The sequence below is a fragment of the Euleptes europaea genome, chromosome 1, assembly GCF_029931775.1.
Source record: "Euleptes europaea isolate rEulEur1 chromosome 1, rEulEur1.hap1, whole genome shotgun sequence".
In the NCBI taxonomy this organism is placed as follows: Eukaryota; Metazoa; Chordata; class Lepidosauria; order Squamata; family Sphaerodactylidae; genus Euleptes; species Euleptes europaea.
The window spans coordinates 175,106,566-175,128,745 of record NC_079312.1 but is presented as its reverse complement, the minus strand read 5'-3'; the positions used below and the strand labels follow the sequence as shown (position 1 = coordinate 175,128,745).

The 22,180-nt window shown below is 47.0% G+C and overlaps 1 protein-coding gene and 1 pseudogene across 1 annotated transcript; both read left to right on the top strand.

Moving 5' to 3' along the window:
- Positions 1–965: 965 nt before the first annotated feature.
- LOC130477944 (olfactory receptor 1L4-like) lies at positions 966–1,897 on the top strand (annotated as a pseudogene).
- Positions 1,898–3,742: 1,845 nt separating this feature from the next.
- On the top strand, positions 3,743–21,794 carry LOC130477936 (uncharacterized). The gene is made up of 4 exons (XM_056850025.1): positions 3,743–3,793; positions 4,683–5,070; positions 10,320–10,812; positions 20,849–21,794. The coding sequence occupies exons 1-4, from the start codon at positions 3,743–3,745 to the stop codon at positions 21,792–21,794; spliced, it is 1,878 nt and encodes a 625-aa protein (XP_056706003.1).
- The last annotated feature ends 386 nt before the right edge of the window (positions 21,795–22,180 follow it).

The window sequence follows — 22,180 nt, the reverse complement described above, 5'->3', positions numbered from 1 at the left end:
TGCCTGCTTTCCTGCTCTTGCCACACCCTTCTTTGCTCCCAGGGATAGTGCTTCTTTGGCTCAGTGGAGCCAAAGGTACAGTACTGGAACCATGCTGGGTGTCGGATACAAGAGGGGGGAATTGGAAAATCTGTCCCCCCCAGGTGGAAATTCAGCCATTGGCTACTGCTACACCAATCGAATGGCAGCATAGAATCCAACACCTGTGGAAGAGCCAGTGTGGCGTAGTAGTTAAGAGCGGCGGACTCTAATCTGGAGAAGGGGGTTTGATTCCCCGCTCCTCTACATGAGTGGCAGACTCTAATCTGGTGAACTGGGTTGGTTTCCCCACTCCTCCACACGAAGCCTGCTGGGTGCCCTTGGGATAGTCCCCATTCTCGTAGAGCTCCCTCAGCCCCACCTACCTCTCAAGGTGCCTGTTGTGGGGAGAGGAAGGGAAGGTGATTGTAAGCCGGTTTGATTCTCCTTAAAAGGTAGAGTAAGTTGGCATATAAAAAACTCCTCCTCCTCCTCCTCCTCCTCCTCCTCCTCCTCCTCCTCCTCCTCCTCTTCTTCTTCTTCTTCTTCTGGCAGCCCATAGGATTTTCAAGGCAAGAGATGAACAGAAGTGTAGCATCTGTGTAGCAATCCTGTACTTCCTTGGTAGCAATCCTGTACTTCCCATCTAAGTACTAACCAGGGCCAACTCTCTTCCAAGATTTACGGAGATAGGGCTAGCCTGGGCCATCCTTTTTAGGGCATGATCTATTTGTTCCTCTGAATTCACAGCTTTGAAAACAATCAATGGACTCTAGCAGGTGGATAGTCCTCTGTGGGTACAACAGTTTGAATGATGGGGCTTCTTCCTAAGTAAGAATGTTTAGTACTCTCATGCATGAATAGTACCATATCTAACAATGTGTGGATATAGCCTGTGTTCACAATCCGAACATGTAACTGACCCCTTTCCACCCTTCTTCCCAGCGATGGCTCTTCAGCGCAATGCAACTTATAGTTATGGATTCATCCTACAAGGTCTCTCCAATGAGCCGGAGCATGAGCGTCTCTTCCTCCCCATCTTCTTCTTCATATATCTGATGATTCTACTCGGCAACCTGCTGATTGTCCTCCTCATCCACTACAACGTCCGCCTCTACCAGACCCCCATGTATTTCTTCCTCAGCCATCTCTCATTGGCTGATGTGGGTTTGCCTCCTCTACAATTCCCAAGATGTTGTATAACCTCCTGACTCGTACCAGAACCATATCCTATGGTGGGTGCCTGACCCAAATGTTCTTCTTCTTGGGCTTTGGAAACACTGAAAGTTTTCTCCTGTCCTCCATGGCCTATGATCGATATGTGGCCATCTGTCACCCATTCCGTTATGCCATTCTGATGAATCAGAAGAACTGTCTCCTCTTGGCTTCCGGCTGTTGGATCTTGGGTTTTCTCCACTCCCTGCTCTACACCGTGATGATGTCTCGTCTTTCCTTCTGTGCCTCCCGGGAGATCCCCCACTATTTTTGTGACCTCCACCCCTTAATTAAGCTGTCCTGCTCAGACACCTCAGCAATTCAGATGACAACTCTCACTGAGGGAACAGTGACCATGGTGGGGCCTTTCACAGTCACCGTCCTCTCCTACGCCTTCATTTTCTACAAGGTTCTCAAGATCCCCTCATCAGCTGGGAAGCGTAAGGCCTTTTCGACCTGTGGTGCTCACCTCACCACGGTGGTTTTGTTCTTTGGGACTGTAATTGCCGTATATGTCCGCCCCTCCTCCACGTATTCTGGCACTAAGGTCCGGGTGATGTCTGTAGCCTACACAGCGGTGACTCCCATGCTCAACCCCTTCATCTACAGCCTGAGGAACAGTGAGATCCAGCAGGCTCTGCGAAAGGGTCTAGGGGTCATCTGAAGCCCCATGTCTGTGGTGGCATCGTTCTATGGCACTATGTCTATTTCATGCTGAATTTCAAGAACCCAGCATCCAGGAAATGGTGGCGACGTTGATCTGGACCATGGTAACCCCACGCTGAAGCCCTTCATCTACATTGAAGAAGAAGAAGAGTTGGTTTTTATATGCCGATTTTCTGTACCCTTAAGGAGAATCAAACCGGCTTTCAATCTCCTTCCCTTCCTCTCCCCACAACAGACACCCTGTGAGGTAGGTGGGGCTGAGAGAGCTCAAAGAGAGCTGTGACTAGCCCAAGGTCACCCAGCTGGCTTCATGTGTAGGAGTGGGGAATCAAACCCGGTTCTTCAGATTAGAGTCCACCTCTCTTAACCATTACACCATGCTGGCTCTCTTAGGAACAATGGGATGAATTCTGCCATGAAGACAGTCATCAGGAAACTGAAACCACAGGACCTTTCCAGTTCTGGGTCATACATTTTTGGTCTTCTAAGCTTTGGTTTTAAGTCATATGTTTTCTTTGTAAAATAAGCAATGTTTCAGAACATTTAGAATACCTGCAGGTGCCTTATGCTGAAGCAGGTGGCCGGTCCAGTTAGCCGGGTGTCTGTCTGCAAAAAGCTCCCTCCAGGTCTCAAGCTGAGATCTCTCCCAGCTGAGGTCCTCTGAGCTGGAATAGCCCAGGAATGAACCCATGATCTTGTGTCTACAATAAATACTCTGTGACCGATGAGCTGTGGCTGCACTCACTTGCCTTACTGCTTTCCCTGCTGTGAATATCCTGGCAGTGGGATTGCCAGGTCCCTCTTCGCAACTGCGGGAGGTTTTGGGGGCAGAGCCTGAGGAGGGTGGGGCTTGGGGAGGGGAGGGGCTTCAATGCCATAGACTCCAATTGCCAAAGTGGCCCTTTTCTTCAGGTGATCGGATCTCTATCAACTGGAGAACAATTGTAATAGCAGGAGATCTCCAACTAGTACCTGGAGGTTGGCAACTCTTCCTGGCAGGCTATTTCATTTCATTTATTTTGCAAGAAAAAATAAAATAAAACACATATATAATATAATTACAATTATACTTACAATCACCCTTTACGGACTTCCGTTTTTTGGACGAGAAGGTCCCGCCCCATTTTGAAAACCAGTTCTTTTGTGGGCTTATTGTTATTGTTTAAGTCGAGCATGACTGTATTCTTTTGATTCTTGCATGATGTAATGCTTCATTTTGAACATATGTTTGGTGTTGAATTTCCAGTTTGGTTTATATTTTGAGCCTTTCGTGCCGCCCATTTCTGTAACGACGTTAAACACGGCACAGGTGATTGTATTATTGTAGCATACTTAACTATGGCTCAACCTTTACCTACCTTTAGCTACTCGGCTTCTGATAGAGATAGAATTTTTAAACTGTTGCCTAAATTTAAGAACAAACCTTCCAATGTTACCAATACTAAGGATTTTTCCGTAGTAATTAATCTTTTCAAAAAGAGTTTACGCTGTGAAGCTCATGCCTTGAATTTATCTCAATACATACAACTTGACATCATTCCCCGAGGATTGCGTATTCAAAAAGCACCTGCCCTTTACCAGTCTAATAAAGATTTTGGGGACAAGTGGATTGCAATTTTGAATAAATGTTTGATTGATTTAATGACCCTTATCATTGAACATTCACTCACGGTTAGAGATACCATATAGGAACAAGCAGTTTCTGCTCAGGAAGAATGTAAAGCGACAGTACCTGATGACACGTTTACTTCCTTAATTGCTTCCTTAGAAAAGGATTTGGCTGCCTACTCTGCAAACATTGACAACTATAAAAATAAGAAAATTGCTAGAGACCAGGAGGATTATGCGCAAGATCGCGTTTATTTTTGGGTCGGCCAGGGCACCAGACGCCCACGTAGGTTTCAAGCTCATGCTCCACAGTCGCACCGATCTGATTCTTCAGCTGACCGTCATAGCTCCAGTGCCTCTAGCCTTGGCTCCTATGGCTCTTCTTATTCTTTAAGATCTGGTCGTACGGATTTTCCCAAGGATCCCAAACCTCGAGGACGTCAGAAGCAAAAAACCTGATTTTTAATCTCTCCTCTCGGATTTTAACACCTGAAGAACAAGAAGTGCTTGAATTAGGGATTGGATTTGTCCCCACTCCTCGGTACTCTCGATTTCAGAGTAGGGTGGATCTTTACAAGTTTTTTAGAACGCTCAAATTAAAGGAATAATTCGGTGCGGCAAACTCTTTGCCCAAACCCAAGTCGGTCTTCAAACCTAAATCAACTTACATCCCTAAGAATTGAAGTCATTTTCTTTCCACCTTTCAATCTCCTGCACTTCGGGATTTGCAAAAATTGGAAATCTGTAAAGCCAACCATCCCCCCGCGGGGAATATTTCGACATCTCAGCTACACATTTTACATGATTTAGCCCAAGATTCTTCCCTTATTTTTCGTTCTGCCGATAAAGGCGGAGGCTTGGTTATTCAAAATCGAGAAGATTATGATCGGGAGAATTGGAGGCAATTGAATAACACCTCATACTACAAAAAACTTCTGACCAACCCTACAAAACGCATACAAAACATCATTAGAACTACTATTGTGAAGCTTCCGCATTGAATTATATACCTGAGTACTGCTGATTTTCTGATTGTGGATCATCCTCGCTTACCTATCTTCTATACCCTCCCTAAGATCCACAAATCTCTATCACTACCACCCGGGAGACCCATCATCAGTCTCGTGGGATCACTTTTAGAACCCATTTCTAAATATCTGGATTCTTTTCTTCAGGTCTATGCCACTGATACCCCTTCCTTCCTCTTGGATACCAGACATCTCATTCGTGAGATTGAGGGTCTTAGTATCCCTTCAGATGCAGCGCTTGCCACCTTTGATGTGGCATCACTGTACACAAACATCCCATTGGATGAAGTCCGTGTCATCATTGAAGACCGATTGGATTCCAGACCAGATCCATCACCTCCCACTCATTTTTTAATGAATCTCTTGGATATTCTTTTTGAGAACAATTTCTTTCGGTACCAGGATGTTTTCTTTTTACAAATCAGCGGCGTCTCCATGGGGGCGGCTTGCGCCCCCTCGATCGCCAATATTTTCATGGCTCATTTTGAGAAGACGCTTCTTTTCTCTTCCAATATTTTTACTACCAAGTTCTTTGGTATAGACGTTATATTGATGACGTCTGTACCATTCTTACCAATGCTGAGCATTTTCAGAATTTTTCCTCTTGGCTCAATTCCCTACACAATTCTTTGAATATTTCTGGCTGCATCAATACACATGAGATTGCTTTCTTGGACGTCACGATTTTTCGTCTTCAAGACAACACCTTAGCAGTCAAACCATTTACCAAACCCACTGATTCTGGCTTTAACCTGCATTTTTCTTCTTTTCATCCTTTACATTTGCATTCGAACTTACCTTTCAGTCAATTTTTGCGCATTAAAAGGAACGCTTCCAGAGAACAAGACCATCACAACAGTGGATGCTTTGGCTTCAAAGTTTCAAAGAAGAGGATATCCGCCTGAGATCATACAATGATCTTTCCATAAAACTCACTATAGATCTCATGCCCAACTTTTAGGCACAGATGTGACCTCCTCTTCTACTACACTTAACCTTTCTAAACCTGACTCAAGAGTTGTGGCTTCTTTACAATTTTCACATTTGACCCATGATATTAAAAAGATCTTGACTTGCCACTGGCATTTACTACACACCGTTCCTGGCTGTTCCCAGTTACCAATTTTGGGCATGAGAAGGACCTCTTCCATCAGGGATATCCTTATAAAAACAGATGTGCTCCAATCTAAGGAATCATCGCAGATCACGGGCCATCATAAATGCGGCCATTGCTCTATGTGTCCGTATAGCCTGCCCATCAAAGATGTTCATTCCAGCTCTTCAAAATTTTCTTATACTTTACGACAATTTAGTAATTGTGGCATCCCCATTTCTGTTTATGCGGTTCTGTGCCTGTGCCGTCTCATGTACATTGGTTGCTCATCTCGTCCAATTCGACTTAGGATTGGCGGGCACCGTGCGCTCATACACGCACGGAATTTAGAGGCACCACTTGTACAACATTACATACAAGCACGCCACTCTAATACAGATTTATTATTTTTTGTTCTTTGGCAGTTCAAATCAAAACCGTTTCATATCCAAGATGCCAAGAAAATACTTCTCCAACAAGAATCACACTTAATATATGCCTTCCAAACTCTCATTCCTAAGGGTTTGAACAATGAGTTTGATCTATCATATTTTGTGTGATTTAGCTTATATTTCTGATCTCCATGTCATGTCCCTTTAAGAACTTGTTTATGCGGATTGGTTGCCATATAAGAACCTTCTTCCTGTTGGCTTCTCACCGCTGACTTCTTAGATAATGCGCTATTGAGTTTCATTAAGACGCATTTGGTAAGTTTGCTTTTCCTAAATTGGGTCTATACACACTTTATTGTTGTATGTATTTATGTTTGTGACAATGCAATGCTTTGTACATTTCACAGCTGACGGTCTCATTGACAACCGGCTTACTACCAAATGGATTAAAAAGCTGAGGTTGCTTTGTTTTACTGGAGCTGAAGAAAGCCTTTTGAAACGTGCACCAGCGACTAGCCACACGTTCTCCTCCTTCCTTCTTTCCTTGGACTTCGTTTTCACCGTTTGTAACTTTCGTTTGAATCTTTACGGACTTCCATTTTTTGGACATGCAGAGACTTTTTGGACGGGAAGGTCCCGCCCCATTTTGAAAACCAGTTCTTTTGTGGGCTTATTGTTATTGTTTAAGTCGAGCATGACTGTATTCTGTTGATTCTTGCATGATGTAATGCTTCATTTTGAATATATGTTTGGTGTTAAATTTCCAGTTTGGTTTATATTTTGAGCCTTTCGTGCCGCCCATTTCTGTAACGAAGTTAAACACGGCACAGGTGATTGTATTATTGTAACCACCAGGTACTAGCTGGAGATCTTGTATTACAACTCATCTCCAGCCAATAGCGATAGGTTCCCCTGGAGAAAATGGCTGCTTTGGTAATTGGACTCTATGGCACTGAAGTTCCTCCACTCCCCAAACCCAGCCCTTCTCAGGCTCCGCCCCAAAAACCTCCCGCCAGTGGGGAAGAGGGACCTGGCAACCGTACTTGGTGGTGGTGGGGAGGTCTAAAGTCCCTCTTTCTGCACATCATACTGCTAGGGTTGCCAACCTCCAGGTACTCTCCAGGTACATTGCTACTCTCAAGAAGCATATCTGTGGAAGAAAGGGAGGTTGGCACCCCCTTTCATGGACTTACCTATAATACTGCTATTTGTTTGTAACAAGGCATAGTCCTCTCTTTGGTGTTACTTTTAAGGCAATAATTAACAACACATGTTTTTGCCTAAATACTATCAGTGGTGGATATGTTATTAAATACCACTACTTTATAATCATTGTGTCTAGCTTGTGAAGTGCTGTTTCTAGTTTGCTGAACCTCCAGCTACTAGCTGGAGATCTCCTGCTATTACAACTGATCTCCAACCAATAGAGATCAGTTCCCCTGGAGAAAATGGCCACTTTGGCAATGGGAGTCTACGCCATTGAAGTCCCTCCCCTCTCCCAACTCTGCCTTCCTCAGGCTCCTCCCCCAAAACCTCCAGGTATTTCCCAACACGGAACTGGAAACTCTATACCTGGAGGTTGGCAACCCTATCTACAGCACTGAAGTCCCAGCCCTCCCCAAACCCCACCCTTCTCAGGCTCCACCCCAAAAACCTCCCGCTGGTGGTGAAGAGGGACTGGGCAACCCTACATGGTGCCAATCCAAACAAGCCACTTGGGAAATGCAAACTGCCACATCACATCTTTTGAGATGCTCCAGGACACCCCTGGATAAAATGTAAGGTGTAGTTAAGTCCCCTAAGCATGGAAGCTTCAAGCCGGTGGGCTGCGGTGGCAATAGCCAGCTGTGAAGGTGGCATGAGAGAGGTTCGTCTTCCGATCTCCACCCTGAAATACTGAAAAGTTTATTCTGCAAAGTTGTATTGTTCCCATTGCTGAGCAGCTCCGTTCCCTGAGGTCCATCTAGGGAAATATAGACCACAAGAGAACAATGATTTAGTTAACTGGTCTCAGATGGACCAATTGTACAAGCTGCTGTCTCTGGGGTCCACCTTCCCACCTAATGAAAAAGCCTCAAGTTGACACAACTGTCTTCTCCACAGACAGATATGCATCTCTGCTTCTGACTACCACGTAGGGAGGAAAATGTCTGCTGTCTAGAAAGTCCAGGGAAAGAAGGGACAGTTTCCTCCTGTTAGACTCACTAGTGCAGTAGAGTTGCCAGGTCCCTCTTAGCCACCGGCCGGAGGTTTTGGGGCGGAGCCTGAGGAGGGTGGGGTTTGGGGAGGGAAGGGACTTCAATGCCATAGAGTCCAATGGCCAAAGTGGCCATTTTCTCCAGGTGAACTGATCTCTCTCGGCTGGAGATCAGTTGTAATAGCAGGAGATCCCCAGCTAGTACTTGGAGGTTGGCAACCCTACCAGTGCAGGGTCAACTGATTGGTCATTTTGGCACATAAGCCAAAGTCCTCGTGATGGATGTGGGGTATACTACCTTTGCGATGTGCCACATTTCACCCTGCCTGTGATCCTGTGCATTCTTACTTAGGGAATTACACCTTAAAAAATTACTTGAAGAGCAATTGCCTTATTGTCCTCAGTAATTCTGGCACTGATGTTTAGTGATGGAATCCAGCTTTATTATCTCAACACATTTTTAAATCTCTAATCTTTGTATTAGTAGAAAAGGGCAAGAGTCCAGTAGCACCTTAAAGACTAACAAAAATATTTTCTGGTAGGGTATGAGCTTTCTGAAGAAGTGAGCTGTGGCTCACGAAAGCTCATACCCTACCAGAAAATATTTTTGTTAGTCTTTAAGGTGCTACTGGACTCTTGCCCTTTTCTACTACTGCAGACAGACTAACACGGCTACCCACTGTGAATAATCTTTGTATGGAAGAGAAAGTCTGGAAATCATGTACTTCTTCCTGCTTCTGCAGCACTGGTGACTTCTAACCAGGTGAGTTCCATTATCTTCAGTCCCTTTTTTGTTAAAAGAAGAGTTGGTTTTTATACCCCGCTTTTCTCTACCTTTAAGGCATCTCAAAGCGGCTTACAATCCCCTTCCCTTCCCCTCCTCACAACAGGCACCTTGTGAGGTAGATGAGGCCGAGAGAGCTCTAAGAGAGCTGTGACCATCCCAAGGTCACTCAGCTGGCTACATGTGTAGGAGTGGGGAAACCAACTGGTTCTCCAGTTTAGAGTCTGCCGCTCATGTGGAGGAGGGGGGAATCAAACCCGGTTCTCTAGATTAGAGTCCGCTGCTCTTAACCACACCACGCTGGCTCTCCTTGCTTTTCTTCCATTGGCTCCAAAGCAGCACGAGTAGAGTCATCCTGGAGGGAGACAACTTGCCTGCTTTCCTGCTCTTGCCACACCCTTCTTTGCTCCCAGGGATAGTGCTTCTTTGGCTCAGTGGAGCCAAAGGTACAGTACTGGAACCATGCTGGGTGTCGGATACAAGAGGGGGGAATTGGAAAATCTGTCCCCCCCAGGTGGAAATTCAGCCATTGGCTACTGCTACACCAATGGAATGGCAGCATAGAATCCAACACCTGTGGAAGAGCCAGTGTGGCGTAGTGGTTAAGAGCGGCGGACTCTAATCTGGAGAAGCGGGTTTGATTCCCCGCTCCTCCACACGAAGCCTGCTGGGTGATCTTGGGCTAGTCACCGTTCTCGTAGAGCTCCCTCAGCCCCACCTACCTCACAAGGTGCCTGTTGTGGGGAGAGGAAGGGAAGGTGATTGTAAGCTGGTTTGATTCTCCTTAAAAGGTAGAGTAAGTTGGCATATAAAAAACTCCTCCTCCTCCTCCTCCTCCTCCTCCTCCTCCTCTTCCTCTTCCTCTTCCTCTTCCTCTTCTTCTTCTTCTTCTTCTTCTTCTTCTTCTTCTTCTTCTGGCAGCCCGTAGGATTTTCAAGGCAAGAGATGAACAGAAGTGTAGCATCTGTGTAGCAATCCTGTACTTCCTTGGTAGCAATCCTGTAGCAATCCTGTACTTCCCATCTAAGTACTAACCAGGGCCAACCCTCCTTAGCTTCCAAGATTTACTAGCCTGGGCCAACCTTTTTAGGGCATGATCTATTCGTTCCTCTGAATTCAGAGCTTTGAAAACAATCAATAGACTCTAGCAGGTGGATAGTCCTCTGTGGGTACAACAGTTTGAATGATGGGGCTTCTTCCTAAGTAAGAATGTTTAGTACTCTCATGCATGAATAGTACCATTTCTAACAATGTGTGGATGTAGGCCTGGGTGCACAATCCGAACATGTAACTGACCCCTTTCCACCCTTCTTCCCAGCCATGGCTCTTCAGCCCAATGCAACTTATAGTTATGGATTCATCCTACAAGGTCTCTCCAATGAGCCGGAGCATGAGCGTCTCTTCCTCCCCATCTTCTTCTTCATATATCTGATGATTCTACTCGGCAACCTGCTGATTGTCCTCCTCATCCACTACAACGTCCGCCTCTACCAGACCCCCATGTATTTCTTCCTCAGCCATCTCTCATTGGCTGATGTGGGTTTTGCCTCCTCTACAATTCCCAAGATGTTGTATAACCTCCTGACTCGTACCAGAACCATATCCTATGGTGGGTGCCTGACCCAAATGTTCTTCTTGGGCTTTGGAAACACTGAAAGTTTTCTCCTGTCCTCCATGGCCTATGATCGATATGTGGCCATCTGTCACCCATTCCGTTATGCCATTCTGTTGAATCAGAAGAACTGTCTCCTCTTGGCTTCCGGCTGTTGGCTCTTGGGTTTTCTCCACTCCCTACTCTACACTGTGATGATGTCTCGTCTTTCCTTCTGTGCCTCCCGGGAGATCCCCCACTATTTTTGTGACCTCCACCCCTTAATTAAGCTGTCCTGCTCAGACACCTCAGCAATTCAGATGACAACTCTCACTGAGGGGACAGTGGTCATGGTGGGCCCTTTCACCGTCACCGTCCTCTCCTACGCCTTCATTTTCTATAAGGTTCTCAAGATCCCCTCATCAGCTGGGAAGCGTAAGGCCTTTTCGACCTGTGGTGCTCACCTCACCACGGTGGTTTTGTTCTTTGGGACTGTAATTGCTGTATATGTCCGCCCCTCCTCCACGTATTCTGGCACTAAGGTCCGGGTGATGTCTGTAGCCTACACAGCGGTGACTCCCATGCTCAACCCCTTCATCTACAGCCTGAGGAACAGTGAGATCCAGCAGGCTCTGCGAAAGGGTCTAGGGGTCATCTGAAGCCCCATGTCTGTGGTGGCATCGTTCTATGGCACTATGTCTATTTCATGCTGAATTTCAAGAACCCAGCATCCAGGAAATGGTGGCGACGTTGATCTGGACCATGGTAACCCCACGCTGAAGCCCTTCATCTACATTGAAGAAGAAGAAGAGTTGGTTTTTATATGCCGATTTTCTGTACCCTTAAGGAGAATCAAACCGGCTTTCAATCTCCTTCCCTTCCTCTCCCCACAACAGACACCCTGTGAGGTAGGTGGGGCTGAGAGAGCTCAAAGAGAGCTGTGACTAGCCCAAGGTCACCCAGCTGGCTTCATGTGTAGGAGTGGGGAATCAAACCTGGTTCTTCAGATTAGAGTCCACCTCTCTTAACCATTACACCATGCTGGTTCTCTTAGGAACAATGGGATGAATTCTGCCATGAAGACAGTCATCAGGAAACTGTCTTCAGGACCTTTTCAGTTCTGGGTCATACATTTTTGGTCTTCTAAGCTTTGGTTTTAAGTCACATGTTTTCTTTGTAAAATAAGCAATGTTTCAGAACATTTAGAATACCTGCAGGTGCCTTATGCTGAAGCAGGTGGCCGGTCCAGTTAGCCGGGTGTCTGTCTGCAAAAAGCTCCCTCCAGGTCTCAAGCTGAGATCTCTCCCAGCTGAGGTCCTCTGAGCTGGAATAGCCCAGGAATGAACCCGTGATCTTGTGTCTACAATAAATACTCTGTGACCGATGAGCTGTGGCTGCACCCCCTTGCCTTACTGCTTTCCCTGTTGTGAATATCCTGGCAGTGGGGTTGCCAGGTCCCTCTTTGCAACTGGTGGGAGGTTTTGGGGGGGAGCCTGAGGAGGGTGGGGCTTGGGGAGGGGAGGGACTTCAATGCCGTAGACTCCAATTTCCAAAGTGGCCCTTTTCTTCAGGTGATCGGATCTCTATCAACTGGAGATCAATTGTAATAGCAGGAGATCTCCAACTAGTACCTGGAGGTTGGCAACTCTTCCTGGCAGGCTATTTCATTTTATTTATTTTGCAAGATTTTCACCCTGCCTTTCTGACCTCATTGAACTACCATGGCAGCCAACAAATTCCTAGAATCATGGAATCATTCCCCTGCTCAATGCAGGATCAGCCTAGAGCATCCCTGACAAGTGTTTGTCCAGCCTCTGCTTGAAGACTGCCAGTGAGGGGGAGCTCTCCACCTCCCTAGGCAGCCGATTCCACTGTCGAACAACCCTTACTGTAAAAACAAAACAAAAAACCTAATAACCAGCCGGTACCTTTCCGCAAGCAATTTAAACCCATTATTGCGAGTCCTCTCCTCTGCTGCCAACAGGAACAGCTCCCTTCCCTCCTCTAAGTGAAAGCCTTTCAAATACTTAAAGAGTGCAATTGTGTCCCCCCGCCCCTTAACCTCCCCTTTCCTGACCGAACATCCCCAGGTCCCTCAGCCTTTCCGCGTACACACATGCATGCATACAAATTGAAATATCATCTAAAAACCATTCAAACCAACACAGAAATACAAAATATTGTCGAAGGCTTTCACGGTCAGAGTTCATTGGTTCTTGTAGGTTATCCGGGCTGTGTGACCGTGGTCTTGGTATTTTCTTTCCTGACGTTTCGCCAGCAGCTGTGGCAGGCATCTTCAGAGGAGTAACACTGAAGGACAGTGTCTCTCAGTGTCAAGTGTGTAGGAAGAGTAATATATAGTCAGAAATGGGTTGGGTTTGAGCTGAATCATTGACCTGAATCATTACCTGAATCATTACCTTTGATACTTTTTGCAGGTCAATGATTCAGCTCAAACCCAACCCCTTTCTGATTATGTATTACTCTTCCTACACACTTGACACTGAGAGACACTGTCCTTCAGTGTTACTCCTCTGAAGATGCCTGCCACAGCTGCTGGCGAAACATCAGGAAAGAAAATACCAAGACCACGGTTACACAGCCCGGATAACCTACAAGAACCACAGAAATACAACATTAAGACAATTTAAAAACAGAGCTTACAATACAGACAACAGTTAAAACATTGGGGAGGAAGGAGGGATAACTGAGAGGATGCCAAATGAAGCGAAAAAGTCTCCGCCTGCTGGCGGAAGGTGGTAACAGAAAGGGACAGTCGACTCTCCGTGGGAGGTGTTCCAGCATTTTGGTGCCACTACTGAGAAGGCCCTCTCTTGGGTTGCCACCTGCCTAATCTCCGGAGATGGGGGACACCCGAACCAGGGCCTCTAAAGATGACCACAGGGGGCAGGTAGGTTCATAAGGGAGTAGGTGGTCCTTCTGGTTAACATGCGGTTAACAAAGCATGCTAAAGGTAGTAGATTATGGTAAGATAACTGTGCAGATTTGTATTTTGGCCACAGGGAATGCACAAAAAGTCATTGCTGGGCTCAGGATTCAGCATCCGGAGAAGCTCTGCTTTCACAAGGGTGAGTAATGTCTGCAGAAAACTCTGATGTCTCAGGGATGTACAGTAGGATCTAGACTGGGGTGTCAAACATAAGGCCCGTAAACTGGATCCGGCCCCTTGGGGGTTCTTATCTGGCTCTCAAACCAGCCGAGGCAGGCCACCCTCCCCCCGCACTCTCAATCTGGACAGGAGAGGCATGGCTCGGCCCCCACCAAGTGACATTTATGTCCTTGTAACAAATGAGTTTGACACCCCTATCTAGATGATCTAATGGGGAGGAAAGATTATGTGCCATCTTGGAGTTTTGAAGAAGAAGAAGAGTTGGTTTTTGTACGCTTTCTCTACCACTTTACAGAAGAATCAAACTGGCTTTCAATCACCTTTCCTTTCCCTCCCCACAACAGATACCCTTCGAGGTAGGTGGGGCTGAGAGAGTGTGACTAGCCCAAGGTCACCCAGCTGGCTCCGTGTGTAGGAGTGGGGAAACTAATCTAGTTCACCAGATTAGCCTCTGCCGCACATGTGGAGGAGCGGGAAATCAAACCCGGTTCTCCAGAATCCACCTCTCCAAACCACCTCTCTTAACCACTACACCACACTGGCTCTCTTTTAGAGTTATATTTATATTTTAATCTGACGTTAAAGGTAGTCCCCTGTGCAAGCACCAGGCCATTCCTGACCCATGGGGTGACGTCACATCATGTCATTTATTAGGCAGACTCTGTTTACGGGGTGGTTTCCCAGTGCCTTCCCCAGTCGTCTTCCCTTTACCCCCCAGCAAGCTGGGTACTCATTTTACCGACCTGGGAAGGATGGAAGGCTGAGTCAACCTTGAGCCGGCTACTTGAAACCAACTTCCATCGGGATCGAACTCAAGTCGTGAGCAGAGCTTTTGACTGCAGTACTGCAGCTTACCACTCTGCGCCATGGGGCTCTTGCAATCTGATGTTAGTTTTATGTATTTATATATTGGTATAATACTATAGGCTATATGTTGTTAGCTGCCCTGGGCCTCGCTATGGCAGAGGCGAGGGCGGGATAGAAATAAAACAAAATAAAATTTAAAAAATAAATAGGATGACCACAGACAGCAGATGGGGGCACCTCTGCATGTTCTCTCTGTTTGTGGCAAGTTCTTTGTGGATCCTTTGGAGGCACCCCATGGAAAAATATTCAGGAGAGCTTGCTGTAAACACTAGGCTAATTTGGCAAACCTTGAGGCAGTGTATCTGAGCGAGTCTGTAGAGAATTTCTCAAGAGGGAACCTGGCTGCGCCATCCTCACTCCCCGAGTTCTGGATATCACAGCTCCCAAGAGTCCAAAGGCGTGAAGAAAAGCTGGTGGTACCATTGCATCACCGCCTTCTCATGCCACAGCAAAGGATGAGCCAGATCTGCTCAACCAAAGAAGTTCCCTGCGTGAAACTCCCTGCGTCCTTCAGATTGGAAACATCAACAATACAGACAGAATTCTGCCGCTGGCTTTTGCAAATCAAAAGCATATTTCGGGCTATAGTCATCTGTTGGGTAAGTAGGAGCACTTTGTGCACCCTAAGAGTTCTACCATCCGAAAAGTGTTCCAAAGGGGTGTTGTGGTTAAGAGCGGAACGGTGGACTCTGATCTGGAGAACCGGGTTTGATTCACCACTCTTCCACATGAGCGGTAGAGGCTAATCCGGTGAACTGGATTTGTTTCCCTGCTCCTACACATGAAGCCAGCTGGGTGACCTTGGGCTAGTCACACTCTCTCAGCCCCACACCTCACAGGGTGTCTGTTGTGGGGAGGGGAAGGGAAGGTGATTGTAAGCCGGTTTGAGTCTCCCTTAAGTGGTAGAGAAAGTTGGCATGTAAAAACCAACCCCTCTTCTTCTTCTTCTTCTTCTTCTTCTTCTTCTTCTTCTTCTTCTTCTTCTTCTTCTTCTTCTTCTTCTTCTTCTTCTTCTTCTTCTCCTTTCTCTGAGTTCTACCTAATGTGCTCTCTACAAAGGACAACCTTTGGGAACCTTCTGATGACAGAGAAAATTTGCAACAACATCCCTGGCCACATTCTGCTGGTGAATGGATGCTTTGCTCTGATTATGAAATTGGAAAGAATTAAGCCTAAGGAGTCTTTAGCTCTATGTGGGTTATGGGTGTAATCTGGGGACACTACACTGTCTGTTGATGCCCATTGTATATTCTTGGTCAGAGGTGTCGAACTCATTTGTTACGAGGGCTGAATGTGACATAAATGTCACTTGGTCGGGCTGGGCCATGCCTTGCCAGCCAAGTTCGGGACTGGGTGTGTGTGTGGCTGCCTCGGCTGCCTCGCAGGCCGGATAAGAGCTCTCAAGGGGCCAGATCTGGCCCATGGGCCGTATGTTTGACACCCCTGTTCTTGGTAGTCTGTTAAAGCCTACCCCCACCCTCTTGCTAGACCCCACCTTTTTTTTTTTGCATTCAACCAAAGGGAAAACAAGGACCTTTTCAGACATGCAAGTATTCCCAGGGAAAAGAGGAGTTCACACATGAAGCTAAATCAGACCTTTGGTCTATCAAGATCAATACTGTGTACTCTGTCAGTGGCTCTCCAGCATCTCAGGCTGAGGTTTTTGACATCACCTACTATCTGACCCTTTTCACTGGAGATGCCATGGTATGAAGACTGAGCCCCAGTCTTACACCAGTAGAAAAGCCAAAATCAATGGGTTAGGTCAGTAAACTCAAAGAGATCAATCAAAGAAAGTTCAAAAGAGATTAAAATACAAGTTACATAGTCAAATAGGCAAGCTGGCAAAATAAAACAATAAATCTAGCTGGGCAATGTTTTATTTACTAAGCTGTTACATAACTTGCTGTTCTTAAGAGCTATGATGTTATTCCAAGCGACAGAGAGACATGCTGAAATTGAAGTATAGAGAAAGAGTGACTACCATAGTGCATAGCCAAACTTATGGATAAATGACCCCAGGTCAGATGACCTATAACTCCCAATCAAGGTGGACTCTCAGGAGAAGTCTGTGGATGGTTTCAACCGGTCTGATCTGGAGTGACGTTCTCAGGAAAAAAGAGTGATCTCACCCCCTCCCATCTTAAACATAAGATCATAAGAAAGGCTATGCTGGATCAGACCAAGGTCCATCAAGTCCAGCAGTCTAGACGCTCACACAGTGGCCAACCAGGTGCCTCTAGGAAGCCCACAAGCAAGACGACTGCAGCAGCATTGTCCTGCTTGTGTTCCAAAGCACCTCATATAATAGGCATGCTCCTCTGATATTGGAGAGAATAATTATGCATCATGACCAGTATCCATTTTGACTAGTAGCCATGTCCACTCCCCTCTTCAAGCCTTCCACGTTGACAGCCATCATCACATCCTGGGGCAGATAGTTCCACAACTGAACAATGCGTTGTGTAAAGAAATACTTCCTTTTATGGGCTTTGAATCTCTCACCCTCCAGCTTCAGCAGATGACCCCACATTCTGGCATTATGAGAGAGGGAGAAAAGCTTCTCCCTGTCCACTCTCTCCACACCGTGCATAACTTTATAAACCTTTATCATGTCTCCCCTTAACCGCCTTCTTTCCAAGCTAAAAAATCCCTAAGCGTTTTAACTGCTCCTCACAGGACAGTTGCTCTAGTCCCTGGATCATTTTGGTTGCTACTCTATGCCAAGAAGAACCCTATGATCATGAACCCTCCTCCATATGCAGAGACTTCTAACAGTTAAAGCGGTTCCTCAGTGGAGCAGGCTTCCTTGGGAGGTGGTGAGCTCTCCTTCCCTGGAGGTTTTTAAGCAGAGGCTAGATATCCATCTGTCAGCAATGCTGATTCTGTGACCTTAGGCAGATCACGAGAGGGGTTAGGGGTCACTGGGTGTGTGGGGGGTGTAGTCAGGGGGAGGTAGTTGTGCATTTCCTGCCTTGTGCAGGGGGTTGGACTAGATGACCCTGGTGGTCCCTTCCCACTCTACAATTCTAGTTGAAGAGGCGGGTTGCCAACTCTGGGTTGGGAAATTCCTGGAGATTTTGGAGATGGAGCCTGGGGAGGGTGGAGTTTGGCAGCTACTTTCTGCAGGGGGGTGGATCTCTTTTGTGAGGAGATCAGCTGCAATTTTGGGAGAGGTAGGCAACTTTATTCTACATAAGAAAATAGATTTGGCTGTGTGCTGGCATTACTGAGGGCCTAATTCCGAATTAGAGCACTTTCCCTGAACTTTCAAACCTAGAAGAAGAGTTGGTTTTTATATGTCGATTTTCTCTACCGTTAAGGAGAATCAACCCGGTTTACAATCTCCTTCCCTTCCTCTCCCCACAACAGGCATCCTGTGAGGTAGGTGGGTAGGATTGCCAGGTCCCTCTTTGCCACCATTGGGAGGTTTTTGGGGTGGAGCCTGTAGACGGCGGGGTTTGGGGAGGAGAGGGACTTAAATGCTATAGAGTCCAATTGCCAAAGCGGCCGTTTTCTCTAGGGGAAATGATCTTTATTGGCTGGAGATCAGTTGTAACAGCAGGAGGTCTCCAGCTAGTACCTGGCAGTTGGCAACCCTAAGTGTAGGAGTGGGGAATCGAACCCGGTTACCCAGATTAGAGTCCGCCGCTCTTAACCACTACACCACACTGGCTCTCCTATTGGAATCAACCACTGAACAATACTTAGGGGAAAGTGCCATTTTTTTAGATCACCATTACTTAAATGTATATCTTTCTACATGGGAGTTCCCAAGATACCTATTATCTTCCTTTGTGCTTGTTTGTAAACATGTGTGTGTGTGTGTGTGTAAAGTGCCGTCAAGTCGCAGCCGACTTATGGCGACCCCTTTTTGGGTTTTTCATGGCAAGAGACTGGTTTGCCAGTGCCTTCCTCTGCACAGCAACCCTAGTCTTCCTCGGTGGTCTCCCATCCAAATACTAACCAGGGCCGACCCTGCTTAGCTTCTGAGATCTGATGAGATCAGGCTAGCCTGGGCCATCCAGGTCAGGACGTTTGTAAACATAGGTGACTATTAACAAACCCAAAAAAAGAAAAAAGAAAAGAAAACCACATCAAGAATAGTGAATATGCAAGACATAGGGAAAATAAGTGGCAATTATAATGTAATAATCAATTCTCAATGAATGTCAGGCTTCTTCATCAGGGGAATTTAATCAGGAGTTAGTGAGACACCAAATATATCTGCCAATATATGCAGAAAAGCAATCCCTGAGATTCCTCATCTCTTTTGGGGGTGTTTGACATATGGAAATGACTCGGTATATGCCCAGATGCTTACAAGTAGGGTTGCCAGCCTCCAGGCTGGGCCTGGAGATTCCTGGGAATGAGAGCTCATCTCTCAAGTCGGTTCCTCGTTGGGTTCCATTCCTGCCACCCCTTCTCCTTTGCTGATGCCGGTGATTTTGGAGGCCAAAAAGGAATTGGCTGCTGTGCCCAGTTCGCTGGCTTTTAAACCTTTTAAATGGGGCATTTTGCCCCATTGAGAACAGTGAGGCTGCACCTGCAAAAAAGCAGGTGCAGCAACGCTGTTTTCCCCGCTGGCATGCCGGCCGAAAGGGGACAGGAAGCTGCCTACTGGTAGCACCCCCCCAACACGCCCTGAGAAATGCATTGTAAGCACCGGCTCCAAGTTGCGAAATACCTGGAGATTTTGGGGGTGGAGCCTGAGGAGGGCGGGGTTTGGAGAAGGGAAGGACTTCAGTGCCATAGAGTCCAATTGCCAAAGGAGCCATCTTCTCCAGGGGAACAGATCTCAGTTGTATAACGAGAGATCCCCAGCCACCAACTGGAGGTTGGCAACCCTAAAGGGGACCCATGGGAACTCTCTGCTGGGGGACCCCAGAAATCTGGAACTGGCCCTGGTCTGGGCATTCACATTGGGGTGGCTTCTGGGAGGGATTCAGACTCCCTTCCACAGGTTTCTCAAGAGAGTGGACTGCAAACAGAAGCTAATTTGCTAAGCCCTGGAGGAGGAGGCTCTGAAGTTATCCCCAGAATCTGTGTCATCCTCCATCCCCGAGTTCTGGACAGCCCCCAAAGACCTGGAGACATGAAGAAAAGCTTCTGGGCCCTTTGCACCTACTATATAGTATGTGCCGGATTGGCTCAACAGAAAGAAGCTCCTTGCGTCCTTTGCATCGGCAATACCGACGACACCAGCACGATTTTTGCTCTTCTTTGGCAAAGAGAGAGCATATTTTGGGGCTGTATTCCTCAGCTGGGTAAGTAGGAACACTTCCTGCAGTGTAAGGCTTCTACTGCCCTGGCCCGCATGGGCCAGACTAACCCGATCTCATCAGATCATGGAAGCTAAGCAGGGTCGGCCCTGGTTAGCATTTGGATGGGAGACCACCAAGGAAGCCCAGGGTCACTATGCAGAGGCAGGCAATGGCAAACCACCTCTGTCTCTTGCCTTGACCTGGATGGCCCAGGCTAGCCCATTCTTGCCAGATCTCAGAAGCTAAGCAGGGTCAGCCCTGGTTAGCACTTGGATGGGAGACCACCTGGGAAGATGCCCTCCCTCTCAAGATCCGCCTAAGGTCATAGAATCAGCATTGCTGACAGATGGCCATCCAGCCTCTTCTTAAAAACCTCCAGGGAAGATGTACTTACAACCTCCCGAGGAAGCCTGTTCCACTGAGGAACTGCTCTAACTGTTAGAAAATTCTTCCTAATGTGTAGATCTTGATAGGGTTACTTGATGGCAGCGATGGTGCAAGCCCCAGCCAACTTAGCCACCCTATACAGTTTTCAAGGCAAGTGATGTTCACATTGCCTGCCTCTGCGTAGCAACCCTGGACTTTCCAGGTGTGGTGACCAGAACTGTACCCAGTATTCCAAGTGTGGTCTCACCATAGATTTGTACAAGGGCAGTATGATATCAGCAGTTTTATTCTCTATTCCTCGTCTAATTATGGCCAGCATAGAATTTGCCTTTTTTACAGCAGCCGCACACTGGGTTGACATCTTAAGGTCCCCCCCTTTTGTTGTTGCTAGACCACTATGTATCCAGAATGCTGGGTCTGCATTGGGGAGGGGAGAGGCAGTTGAGAGTGGGGAAAGTACCCTGCGCTGTCCCACTGCATCTCTGCTCAAAATTGTACCCCCCAACAAGTATGGTTTTTCTGAATACGTCCGTTTCTACCACCCAGAATGGATAGCTCGATGGCCATCGGGATTTATACTTTTCTTGTCTTTCTTATCCCTCCAGCAGCATCAGACTGATGAATCACAAGAACGTAACTCAGGTCTCGGAATTCCTGCTCCGTGGTTTCTCCTCCAACCCAGAGGTTGAAAAACTCCTCTTCCCATTCTTCCTCTCCATGTATCTGCTCACCCTCCTGGGAAACATAACGATAATCTTGTTGATCCGCGCCGATCATCAGCTCCTCCAGACCCCCATGTACTTCTTCCTCAGCCACCTTGCAGTGGCTGACTTGGCTTTCGCCAGCACCGTCACCCCCAAGGTACTTCAGAACATCATCTCTCACAAAAAGACCATCTCCTACTATGGCTGCCTGGCCCAGATGTACGCCAATATACATATTGGCAATGCAGATAGTTACCTTCTAGCATCCATGGCCTATGACCGCTACGTGGCTATCTGCAGCCCACTGAACTATTCCTCCATTATGAGCTACAAGCGTTGCCTCCAGCTGGCCACAGCGTCGTGGACTATCACCATGTTCCATGCCATTCTTTATACCTTTCTGATGTCCCGTGTAGAGTTCTGTGATCCTGGGGAAATCCCTCATTTCTATTGTGATCTGTATCCTATTCTGGATATCTCTTGTTCTGACAGCAAAGTCATAGATCTAGTATTGATGACGGAGGGGATCGTTGAGATCCTGGGGCCGTTTGTGCTCATCATCATTTCCTACGCCTTCATCTTCTACACCATCATGAGGATACCGTCTGCCACCGGGAAGCGCAAGGCTTTCTCCACCTGTGGGTCCCACATTTGCGTGGTGGTCATGTACTTTGGTGGCATCAGTTTTGTTTATTTCAAGCCAAATTCAAACCTTGCCGAACGCCAGGATACCTGGGCTGCTATGGTGTACAACATGGTCAACCCCATGGTCAACCCCTTCATCTACAGCCTCAGGAACAATGAGATGAAGGCGGCCCTGAGGAGAGTCATCAAGAGGCATTTTCATTAACCTTGGTGGGCCAAGCACGGGGGTATCTGGGAAATCTGTGATTGGGTGTCTCAAGAACTGCAGATTCCCGGAGGAGTTTCCTTCCCCAATTTAAACCCCACCAACCCTCTTAACCAGTGTGGTGTGGTGAGAGCCAGCATGGTGTAGTGGTTAAGAGTGGTAGTTTGGAGTGGTGGACTCTGATCTGGAGAATTGGGTTTGATTCCCCACTCCTACACATGAAGCCAGCTGGATGACCCTGGGCTAGTCACAGCTCTCTTAGTCTCTCCTACCTCACAGGGTGTCTGTTGTGGGGAAGGGAAGGTGATTGTAAGCTGGTTTGATTCTCCCTTAAGTGGTAGAGAAAGTTGGCATATAAAAACCAACTCTTCTTCTATCTCCTCTAG